Source organism: Emys orbicularis, chromosome 1 (assembly GCF_028017835.1).
Source record: "Emys orbicularis isolate rEmyOrb1 chromosome 1, rEmyOrb1.hap1, whole genome shotgun sequence".
Lineage (NCBI taxonomy): Eukaryota > Metazoa > Chordata > Testudines > Emydidae > Emys > Emys orbicularis.
Window position 1 is genome coordinate 287,317,467 of NC_088683.1, and position 12,185 is coordinate 287,329,651.

The 12,185-nt window shown below is 39.6% G+C and overlaps 1 protein-coding gene across 1 annotated transcript in view; it reads left to right on the plus strand.

The window, feature by feature from the left end:
* Positions 1-12,185, plus strand: part of MYCBP2 (MYC binding protein 2) — a 419,800-nt gene that overhangs the window by 262,896 nt on the left and 144,719 nt on the right. The window contains exons 44-47 of the mRNA XM_065413662.1: positions 2,254-2,303; positions 5,610-5,782; positions 6,215-6,359; positions 9,270-9,482. Coding sequence (XP_065269734.1) covers positions 2,254-2,303; positions 5,610-5,782; positions 6,215-6,359; positions 9,270-9,482 — 581 coding nt within the window. The remainder of the gene's footprint in view (positions 1-2,253; positions 2,304-5,609; positions 5,783-6,214; positions 6,360-9,269; positions 9,483-12,185) is intronic.

Genomic DNA, 12,185 nt, shown 5'->3' on the forward strand with positions numbered 1-12,185 from the left:
GACAGAGAGCAAAGTCTCTGTTGTTTTTTCTTTTTGTTGCTTTTTAAATTGGGCCACTTGTTTAGATGTCTAAGTATGGATTTAGGATGCTTATTTTAGGCAACCATTTGTGAAAATTGTTGCTGTTGGTATTTTTTTTTAAATCCCCCATCTCTAGGTTTTCCTTTATTCAGTCACACGTGACAGGAGTACCAACACATTTCCTTAGCAATATCTGCATTTTTAAAACATGCAACAATAATGTTTAATCCACTGAGATAAGTATCTACACCAGAAGAAAAATCTGGAATTGCAGGATCTCAGTAGTCCTCTCTTTAAACCATTGCACTCCCCATCCTTCTGCTTTTTTAACTATTAAGATAACAACCCTAGTGTCCAAGCTGGGGTGGAAGGGAAAGTCTAGTGTATAAGGCACTGGAATGGGACTCAATAGACCTTAGGTAAAATTCCTGGCCAGTCACAGGTGTCCTATGTGACCTTTGAGCAAGTAATTTCATCTACTTTATGCCTCAATTTCCCATATGTAAACATTTTCATAATACTTCCCTACTGCATCAGGAGGGCTGTGAGAATAAAATCCATTTATGACTGTAAGACTATGGTGATGAAAGATATATACGTAGAAAGATGGCAGAATTTGAGGAATTAGGATGTCTGAGTTTTGGCTATCAGTAGTGGACCAATACGGTACATTTTACGCGGACGGGATAGTTTAGAAGATTTCAGAATGCTTCCTGATTAAGGTGACATCTACATTCAACAGGGTCCTGAAGATAGCACTCCCTTTTGTCCAATACCATCTAGCTGAAGTCAAAATAATGGCACTGCATGGAAGTGTGAAGGGCAGTTAATTAAAACATACATCAATTCTTAAATATGTAAAAAATCCACATTTGTGTGAAAAAAAGCAAGAGACAAGGAGAAAGTGACTAATGACCCTTTTTGCAGGTCACTTTTCATTTGCCTATCTGAAGCATACAAGAAACACTATTAAGACAGTGGTGGGCAACCTGCGGCCCATGGGCCGCACGCAGCCCGCCAGGGTAATCTGCTGGCAGGCTGCGAGACAGTTTGTTTACATTGACCATCCGCAAGCATGGCTGCCCACAGCTCCCAGTGGCCACGGTTTGCCGTTCCTGGCCAATGGGAGCTGCAGACGGCCATGCCTGGGGGCGGTCAGTGTAAACAAACTGTCTCGTGACCCGCCAGCGGATTACCCTGACGGGCCGCAGGTTGCCCACCACTCTATTAGGATCTTGCAGCAGGTATCAAGATGGTGCACTCCACAAGGTTGATGATATCATCCTCTACAGACACAGCACCTGTACTAATTAAAGAAAATAAAAAAGCAAAGTAGCATAACAAACAGCTACAATTGCCTGGATCAATATATTTAATGAACGTTCTTCATTATTTGATTATACTGAGTGGATTTAGCTTCTGATACAGATGTCTACATCTGTGGACATTTTTAATGCATTAGAACTTGAGTCCTTCTTTTTCTGTTCCTCTCTTATCTCACTAGTGATTACATCCTGTGTGTGCAGAATTGCCTGACATGTTTTTGAAAGGGCAGAAAAATGTTGTCCTTACCTGTAAATTTCTTTTCTCTAAAAAAGCATGTTTGTGAATTCTGACCACCCTGGAATCAAAGTTTAGAATTACGTTTCTGAGAAAGAAGTATGGAATACGGTTACATTGAACACATTTGGATTTAATTTTACAAAAGAATTAATAATTGGCTAGAATTATCATTATTTGTTTTTTTAAATAGTTAGTTGTATAAGCTCCTCTGAGGAGCATTTGGTGGATGGGTCCCAACTACTGCCATCTGGAAGTCAGATCTAACTGCCTCCAAAATCCCTGGAAGGTAGACCACCTATCCATATGCACAGAATTGCCAGACATACTGTTTTGGAGAAAATACATTTAAAGATATAAGAATAATTTTTTCTTTATATGAATTAGTGTCATATTTGTTTGTATACTGAATTATACCATACTGCATGTTTACAGTGTTGCATGGAAAATATTATTTTATCTGTTCATTAAGAAGTGCTGCGTAACCTTAGAACATTTTCACACTGCTGGGCTGAGCAAAATAAGTAAAGTTTTTTTAAGTTCATAACAAGGTTCTCATATAAAATGCATTGCTAAATGGAATTAGAACCAAATTTTAAATACTGAAAGTATGTAGATTTATCTTGATGTTTATATTAACCGTATATGCATTTCTATGTATTTGTACAACAGCTAATGAATTTGAAGAAGATCTTGAGATTCTTGAAGAGGCTGCATTGCAGGTATAGCATTGCTTTTAACATGGCAAGGCATTTTGGTGCTAACTTCCATTGTCACTTTCTTTTTATTGATTGCCAGAGAAGAAACCTGTTTGGAAGATGTTGGCAGTATGAAGGAAGCTAACCCATTATTAGTAAATACAGTAAAACTGCTTTTGAAACCTTCAGAGAAAAGGCTCTTAAATCAAGCTAGTGGTTCATAGTATTTCATTATTTACTGGTATAAACATGATTGAGTGGAGAGCTCTGGCTAAGATTTTCAAAAGTGAATAGTAATTTTGTATATCTCAATTGTTATGTGCCCAACTTGACACCTGAGAGGGGTCTAATTTTTCAAAAAATATGCTAAGCACCCAACCTCTGAAAAATATGCCCCTGCAAGTTGTCTTATTGAGCACCCAAAAGCACTAGTCATTTTTGAAAGTGACTTCTCCCAAGACTGATATTTTGGAGACATTGCCTCTTGGTGGAGGAAGAGTAGGAAGGCATACGTCTTATCATCATGGAATGATAGGACTGGAAGGGACCTCAAGAGGTCATCTAGTCCAGTCCCCTGCACTCATGGCAGGACTAAGTATTGTCTAGACCGTCCCTGACAAGTGTTTGTCTAACCTGCTCTTAAAAGTCTCTAATGATGGAGATTCCACAACCTCCCTGGGCAATTTATTCCAGTGCTTAACCACTCTGACAGGAAGTTTTTCCTAATATACAACCTAAACCTCCCTTGCTGCAATTTAAGCCCACTGCTTCTTGTCCTAATCCTCAGAGTTTAACAACAACAATTTTTCTCCCTCCTTTTAACAATCTTTTATGTATTTGAAAACTGTTATCCTGTCCCATCTCCGTCTTCTCTTTTCCAGACTAAACAAACCCAATTTTTTTCAATCTTCCCTCATAGATCATGTTTTCTAGACCTTTAGTTTTTGTTGCTCTTCTCTAGACTTTCTCCAATTTGTCCGCATCTTTCCTGAAATGTGGTGCCCAGAACTGGACACAGTACTCCAGTTGAGGCCTAATCAGCGTGGAGTAAAGTGGAAGAATTACTTCTTGTGTCTTGATTACAACACTTCTGCTAATACATCCCAGAATGATGTTCGCTTTTTTTGCAACGGTGTTACACTGTTGACTCATATTTATCTTGTGGTCCACTGTGACCCCCCAGATCCCTTTCTGCAGTACTCCTTCCTAGGTAGTCTCTTCCCATTTTGTATATGTGCAACTGATTGTTCCTTCCTAAGTGGAATACTTTGCATTTGTACTTATTCAGTGTCATCCTATTTACTTCAGACCATTTCTCCAGTTTGTCCAGATCATTTTGAATTCTAATCCTATCCTCCAAAGCACTTGCAACCCCTCCTAGCGTGGTATTGTCCACAAACTTTAGAAGTGTACTCTCTATGCCATTATCTAAATCACTGATGAAGATATTGAACAGAACCGGATCCAGAACTGATCCTTGCAGGACCCTGCTTGTTATGCCCTTCCAGCGTGACTGTGAACCACTGATAACTACTCTCTGGGAACGGTTTTCCAACCAGTTATGCACCCTCCTTATAGTAGCTCCATCTAGGTTGCTTTTCCCTAGTTTGTTTATGGGAATGTTGAGCGAGACGGTATCAAAAGCTTTACTAAAGTCATCCTTTGGTAGTTCTTAATAACTTATTGACTTAGCATAGAGATTCTTTTGTATTATCTTATTTCTGATTGTTAGTTCTCTGTATTAAGAGGGGAGGTAAGCTGAAATGAAATACAGTCTCACTGAAAGACAGGGATGGGGTGAAGGAATTTGACCTATAAGTGGGTGTTGCGGAGCGAGACTCACCGGTGCAGCGCCTCCTGCTGGTTGTCTTGGGAATTAGCTCTTATCCACACCGAACGCCCTCTGCAAGCCGGTGTCTTGCCTGCCTTCGGCCCCCATGTCTCTCCTGGACCTCGGTGCCCCTTTATCTCGGGGTTCTGCCCATTGCAGTACCCCCACATGCTGGGTCTTCCCTCCCAGGGGAAAAGAGAAGACTGAGAGGGGACATGATAGCAGTTTTCAGGTATTTAAAAGGAGGAGGGAGAAAACTTGTTCACCTTAGCCTCTAAGGATAGAACAAGAAGCAATGGGTTTAAACTGCAGCAAGGGAGGTCTAGGTTGGACATTAGGAAAAAGTTCCTAACTGTCAGGGTGGTTAAACACTGGAATAGATTGCCTAGGGAGGTTGTGGAATCTCCATCTCTGGAGATATTTAAGAGCAGGTTAGATAAATGTCTATCAGGGATGGTCTAGACAGTATTTGGTCCTGCCATGCGGGCAGGGGACTGGACTCGATGACCTCTCGAGGTCACTTACAGTCCTGGAATCTATGAATCTATGAATCTAAAAATAAGTTCCTTAAGATGGATTCTTCTCCATTGGCTGTATCTCCAGCCCCTTACTTAATTTGTTTTGGGACATTTTCACTGACGCAAGTAGAGGAAGAGCTACTTGCAATATTCTCCTGGAAGTGAAGAGAACTCTTCTACCAGGAGGGTCAAATCTACCTTTTTTTCCCTCTCGGCACTCCTCCCCCAGACCCTGAAGTGGCTTTATCTTTTGTGAGATGACACAAAGCATCAAGATTTCCCTTATAGAACAGAAGATATCAGAGGAGGTGTCAGTGACAAGCCCATGGGCAGTTGTGCCTGGTGCTTAGAGCAGGAATAAGTTCCAGTGGCTAGAGCAGCAAACGGTAGCCAGGAATTGGAGCCCAGGAACAGATCTAGAGTCAGTGGCCAGGTTCTAGAGCCAAGGGTTGGAGCTGGAGTCAGGAGCCAGGAACCAGAGCCCAGGGTCAGAACCGGGTTACTTGCAGTGAGGCAAGGCAGGAGCAGGGCTGGGTCCCAGGATGGGAATAAGTAGGCACAGGAACTGTCACAGCCGTGGGTAAATGCTGTGAGCAATCACTGAACTGCTGCTATTTCTGGGTTTCTTCTGACTCAACCAGCCAGTCAGGCGGTGTAACCAGTTAGACAGCCCTACTGCAGGCCAGCTGTACTAGTTAGGTTGCCTGCTGACTGACTCTGCTGCAAGCCCTGGGTCCACACTGGCACTGCTGCAGCCCCTCTTTTCTGTTAGAAGGCCTTCCTCCTTTTATGCAAAGGAGAAGAGGTTTTCCATGATCACTCTATTGTCATTGAGAGTATGGAGATGGTGTCCTGCTTTCCAGGTGAAGTGGAATCCTACCCCAAAAATCTGTTTTTTACCAGTGTTGTCACATAATGGAAAACATCAACATGTAAGTGATTTGTGTAGCTGGAAATACTTTTTTTTTTTTTTTTAAACAGGTGTGTAAATCTCATTCAGGCATTCTTGGAAAAGGTTTGGCACTGTCTCACTCACCAACCATCTTAGAAGCTCTTGAAGGAAACCTTCCACTTCAGATGCAAAGCAACGAACAGTCATTTTTGGATGATTTCATAGTCTGTGTACCAGGGTCTAGTGGTGGACGGCTTGCAAGGTGATTTGTGTACTATATGAACAAACCTATTGCATTATTTTCATTTTTAACCACTGTAGCAAAATATAGAACTTAAACCATTTCTAGGCATTGTTTTGCTTAGGATCATGGTTTTAATTATGTACTGGAATTTGAAAACTACATGTTTTAGCCCTCTTGTTAATCCTGTAGTGATACATTTTTATAATTATGCCTTTTATTAGTATCTGTATATTAAAAAGGCCTTGTTAACTTGGGCCTTGGGTTTTTATTAATATGGTCATTATGAAAAAATATTTAATTACTTCAGACTTGACTCTATTTTTGCTCCTTAATAACAAGTCTGACTATAGGGCTTTTTGTTATGTCTCTGTGTTTCTTTATTATGATTATAAGGTAGTACAAAACATTCTAATGTTATGTTAAATGTTTTTTAACTTTACTGTGTTCTAGATGGCTTCAGCCAGATTCATATGCTGATCCTCAGAAGACATCTTTAATTCTAAACAAGGATGATATACGATGTGGTTGGCCAACTATTATTACTGTGCAAACAAAAGACCAGTATGGAGATATTGTTCACGTTCCCAGTATGAAGGTAATTGTGTATGAACTAGAATACTCTTCGCTGTTTTCATCCTGCAGTAAATTTGTCAGCATTTCTGGTTGATATCACACAGAAAATACTTGATTAGTGCAGAAAGTGGCATTCTGAAATTTGGGTACACTCTGTGAGACTTTCTTACATCTGTGCAACACCACTGTGTCTAGATTATGCTGTTAATTGCACTTGCTCAACCCCATTTTCTCCAGATTAAATCATTTTAGTCTATAATGGATTTATGCAGGTATGGCTAAGGACCTAATTTGGCCTGCATGATCTTTATTATTGGTGGTGATGTGTGAGAAGAAAAGAACCAACTTTCAGCATGCAAGTTAGGAAAGTTAGGAAGTTAGCCTTTGACAAGGTCCCTCACCAAAGGCTCTTAAGCAAAATAAGCAATCATGGAATAAGAGGGAAGTTCCTTCAAAAGACCGGAAATAACAGGTAAGAATAAATGATCAGTTTTCAGAATGGGAGGTAGATAGCAGTGTTCCAAAGGATCTGTGCTGGGACCAGGGCTGATCAACATACTCATACATGATTTGGAAAAGGGGATAAACAGTGAGGTGGCAAAATCTTCAGATGAGACAAAATTACTCAAAATAGGTAAGTCCAAAGCTGCCTGCAAAGTGTTGCAAAGGGATCTCTCAAAACTGGGCAGCAAAATGGCAGATGAAATTCAATGTTGATAAATGCAAAGTGTAACACACATTGGAAAACATAATCCCAACTATACACACAAAATGGTTGTGTCTAAATTAGCTGTTACCATTCAAGAAAAAGATCTTGGAGTCACTGTGGGTAGTTTTCTGAAAATATCCACTCAGTGTGCAGTGACAGTCTAAAAAGCTGGCAAAATGCTAGAAACCATTAAGAAAGGGATAGATAAGACAACACTAAATATAATGCCAGTATATAAATCATGGTATGCCCATATCTTGAATACTGGTGTGCAGCTCTGGTCTCCCCATCTCAAAGAAGATATGTTAGAAATGGAAAATGTACAGAGAAGAACAAAAAAAAAATGATTAAGGGTATGGACCAGTTTACGTCTGAGGAGAGATTAAAAAGACTGACTGTTCAGCTTGGAAAAGAGACGTAAAATCATGACTGATGTGGAGAAAGTGACTATGGAAGTGTTATTTACTCCTCTACATAACACAAGAACTAGGGGTCACCAAATGAAATTAATAGGCAGCAGGTTTAAAACAAACAAAAGAAATACTTCTTAACATAATGCACATTCAACCTGTGAGACTCATTGCCAGGGATTTTGTGAAGGCCAAAACTATAACTGGATTAAAAAAAGAATTAGATAAATTCATGGAGGATAGGTCCATCAATAGCTATTAGCCAAGATGGTCAGGGATGCAGTCCTATGTTCTAGGTATCCTTAAGCCTCTGACTACTAGATGCTGAGACTGGAAGATGGGATTGATCACTTGATGATTGCTATTCTTATGTATTTATGTTCTTAAAACAGTATTTTACATGTAAAGTGAATACATGTGATATAAAAATCATCAAGATATGAGCATGCCATTTTTAGAGTTGCTTTTGAGAGTAGACCCATACTTTAAATAGAGGATCCCATATTCAGAGAACCTATAGTCGCTCAGTTAAATTAGGTGGAGAAAGTAACTGGCTGGCACTGTTAGTTTTTTTTATTTTTCCCACCATCCAATTAATAATTGGCCTTTGCAGCACCTATAAATCCTGGCGTACAAAACTGCTTGTGACAGCAGCAGTTGGAACCCAATTTCTTCCCAGAATTCCTGTGAAAGGGAGCTAGAGAAATTGTTCAAATATTAACTTTTACTTAAGTGTAATAGAATTATTCAGAGAAATTCAAAATTAACAAAAAAATAAAAATAATTGAAGTCAGGTTTCATCTACATTTTAATGTCCCAGTATCACTTTGGACTAGTACAAATGTTTTCAGGACTTTTATTTACTGAACCCCAAAGTGTTCTAGGTACAGAAAAGAAACAACGTGGCTCAGAAAGGAACAGAAATACGTGGGTCTTTACTGAAGAGTTTACAATATAAACTTATATGTGATATAATAAGTGAGGGTATCATAAAATAAAGAGAGATGGATGATGGGAAGGTAAGGCCATAACAGTAAGACCACATGAGATTCAGATTAGCCATGTGCATAACTTGATGGCACAGTTGAAAGTTTATATCTGTCGAATCAATCTATAGTTTGTGGTTGTAGACTCCTGGAAATGAGTCTTAAAAACACTTTAGGAAACTTGTCTGAAAGCAGTGGTCCTAGACCAGTGATAAGGAAAAGGAAATGTTGATCCCTGCTGCAAAAGTAATTTCTGGATTTTTAATTTCATTGTGATTTCCTTACTGAGTGTATTAATATCAGTGACGTTTTAAATTAACTTGACTGCAGGTGTCCATGGGTATCCATTTATTCAGCACTCCCCATTCAAGCCAAACTCCCATTTATCAGATTCATGTTCAGATTAATTGCACTATAATCAGTGCTGGGATGGACTCAATCATTTTAGAGCTTAAATACTAAAAAATCAACTCATTTTCCAGATTATTTGTTTACTCTTCATCTGAAAGTTGCATAGCAAATAGTACTTGTCAGAAATTCAGGTACGTGGAGTGGGGTGAGGTGGGGCTGAGGTCCTGTTGGGGTGAGAGGCTTTTTAGACCCAAATGGGGTTGCTGAAGAAGTTGCTCCAACCATTAATACGCAGAGTGGAAGAGTTATTCAATAAGAGATGGAGAGTTTGTGGAGGAGGAAATAAAGGCATTTCGGGAAAGTGGTAGTGGAAAAGTTGGGGTGAGATTGTAAGTAGTTTAAAAATAATATAAAAATGGAAATGAGGGACAAAAAAAATTTTAATCATCTTTACACCTCTTATTGCATTTTGGCAGGTGGAGGTCAAGGCTATTCCTGTTTCACAGAAAAAAACATCTTTGCAACAAGAACAACTGAAAAAACTCCAACGGATACCAGGCAGTCCTGCACCACCTACTTCCTCTGGCACTGATATGACTTTTGGAGGACACCCTTCACCAAAACTTGATGCTTCATATGAACCTATGATAGTGAAAGAAGCTCGCTACATTGCTATTACAATGATGAAGGTAAATTATTGTCATATCAGCAATGACAGTTATTCTGTTCTCCATGTGGAAAAGAAAGGGACTATATACGAGTGAATACAAAGATCTGCAAATCTCATTTTATTCATTATACCTCTCTTTCTATTTTGGGGTATTTGGATTCATGGATTCACATATAATTGCTCTTTCTAGAGATTTTTGCTTTTTTACAAAAATCAAAATGATTTTAAAAATGTTGTGGAGTGACATTAAGTTGTCTGCTGTGAACCAAAGTAGAGCTGGTCAGGAATATTTTGACAAATCACTTGTCATCAAAAAATGTGAATTTGTTTAAACCAAAAGGATTCAAGAAACGGGGTTGGATTTGACCAATTTCCTGGCTCAAAAAAGTCAAGAAAAAAGTTTTTTGTTTTGACATTTTCTAAATGGAAAATGCTCTTTTCTTTCAAACAAAAACAAAAAAAACCAACAAACTTTCCATTTAGAAATTTGAGCTAATTAGACTGGGGAAGAAAGGAAGAAAAGGTAAAAGTCCAAAAAAACCTTTTAACTTGACCCCCCAAAAAATCAGTTTTTCAGTTTGTAAATATTTTACAAGATTTTGATGTTAAAATAGGAAAAAATTTCAACTTATTGAAGATATTGATGAGACAGAAAACAGTTTCCCACCCCTTTCTAGTCTAAAGTGCTCAATGCTGCTGCATTCTTGAAGGAGGACACTCCTCAGTAAAGTGGACTGTATTTGTGGCCTTTATGTCTAAAGCTCATAAGGTCAGAGATTTGTATGAAGGTTTTCCTTTTGTAAGAAGCCTTGAAGCCACCTCGTCTTTCAGATTCATCATCTTAAAAACGGAACATGTATATTTCTAGTCCTACCTACATTCCAAGGAAATTGGGCTTACCTGCTAAGTGTCTACAAAAACAACAAGGAGTCTGGTGGCACCTTAAAGACTAACAGATTTATTTGGGCATAAGCTTTCGTGGGTAAAAACCTCACTTCTTCAGATGCATAGAGTGAAAGTTACAGATGCAGGCATTATATACTGACACATGGAGAGCAGGGAGTTACTTCGCAAGTGGAGAACCAGTGTTGACAGGGCCAATTCAAGCAGGGTGGATGTAGTCCACTCCCAATAATAGATGAGGAGGTGTCAATTCCAGGAGAGGAAAAGCTGCTTCTGTAATGAGCCAGCCACTCCCAGTCCCTATTCAAGCCCAGATTAATGGTGTTAAATTTGCAAATGAATTTTAGTTCTGCTGTTTCTCTTTGAAGTCTGTTTCTGAAGTTTTTTTGTTCGATGCTAGTGACTTTTAAATCTGTAATAGAATGACCAGGGAGATTGAAGTGTTCACTTACTGGCTTATGTACGTTACCATTCCTGATGTCCGATTTGTGTCCATTTATTCTTTTGCGGAGGGACTATCCGGTTTGGCCAATGTACATGGCAGAGGGGCATTGCTGGCACATGATGGCATATATAACATTAGTGGATGTGCAGATGAATGAGCCCTTGATGGTGTGGCTGATGTGGTTGGGTCCTCTGATGGTGTCGCCAGAGTAGATATGGGGACAGAGTAGGCAACGAGGTTTGCTACAGGGATTGGTTCCTGGGTTGGTGTTTCTGTGGTGTGGTGTGTAGTTGCTAGTGAGTATTTGCTTCAGGTTGGGGGGTTGTCTGTAAGCGAGGACTGGCCTGCCTCCCAAGGTCTGTGAGAGTGAGGGATCATTTTCCAGGATAGGTTGTAGATCATGGATAATGCGCTGGAGAGGTTTTAGCTGGGGGCTGCATGTGATGGCCAGTGGTGTTCTGTTATTGTCCTTGTTGGGCCTGTCCTGTAGTAGGTGATTTCTGGGTACCCGTCTTGCTCTGTCAATCTGTTCCCTCACTTCCTCAGGTGGGTATTGTAGTTTTACGAATGCTTGATAAAGATCTTGTAGGTGTTTGTCTCTGTCTGAGGGGTTGGAGCAAATTCGGTTGTATCTTAGGGCTTGGCTGTAGACAATGGATCGTGTGATGTGTCTTGTCTGCTAAGTGTCTGAATCCTATGGAGCAGAAGCCAGCTTTAGTTTTCAGGACATTCTTTCAGACAAACAAACAAAAACACCCTCCCATGCATGCCAAGATTTTCTTGTCAATGGTGAAATTTAAAGAGCAATATTTTTAGAAGAATGTCATCAGTTTAGAGGTTCCTTTGCTTCAGTCTTTCAGTTCAATCAGGGACATCTTATTTTTAGTGTCATGCTGTCTGGAGTGGTTTATGACTGAGTGTGCCTATTCCAGACTGTCAAAAACAGGGCAGGCACCCCGAATTGGTAGTATATTCTTTAATTAAATTTCACCAAGCCAGTAACAAATATGAACTCCTGGATCACTATAACAGACTTTACCATGGAGTCACAGGCAGTCCCCTTGGGCACTCCAGTCTATTTTGCCACGCAGGCAAGCTGGTCATAGAGATAAATGGTCACCCCCAAAATCACAAAATATTCAGGTTGCTCTCAGTCCCAAGAGGCCAGTCACCCCAGATCAATTGATAGCTTAGATCTGACGCCAAAGACAACTCTTGTAGCCAATCTTATAGTAAACTAATTAAGGATTATTAACTAGAAAGAAGAAATGAGAGAGTTATTTACAGGTTAAAGCAGGCAACATATATACACAAATGAGTTCATATGGTTCCAAAAGGTGACAGAGATGTAGTAATCAGTCAGCATTGAATGTC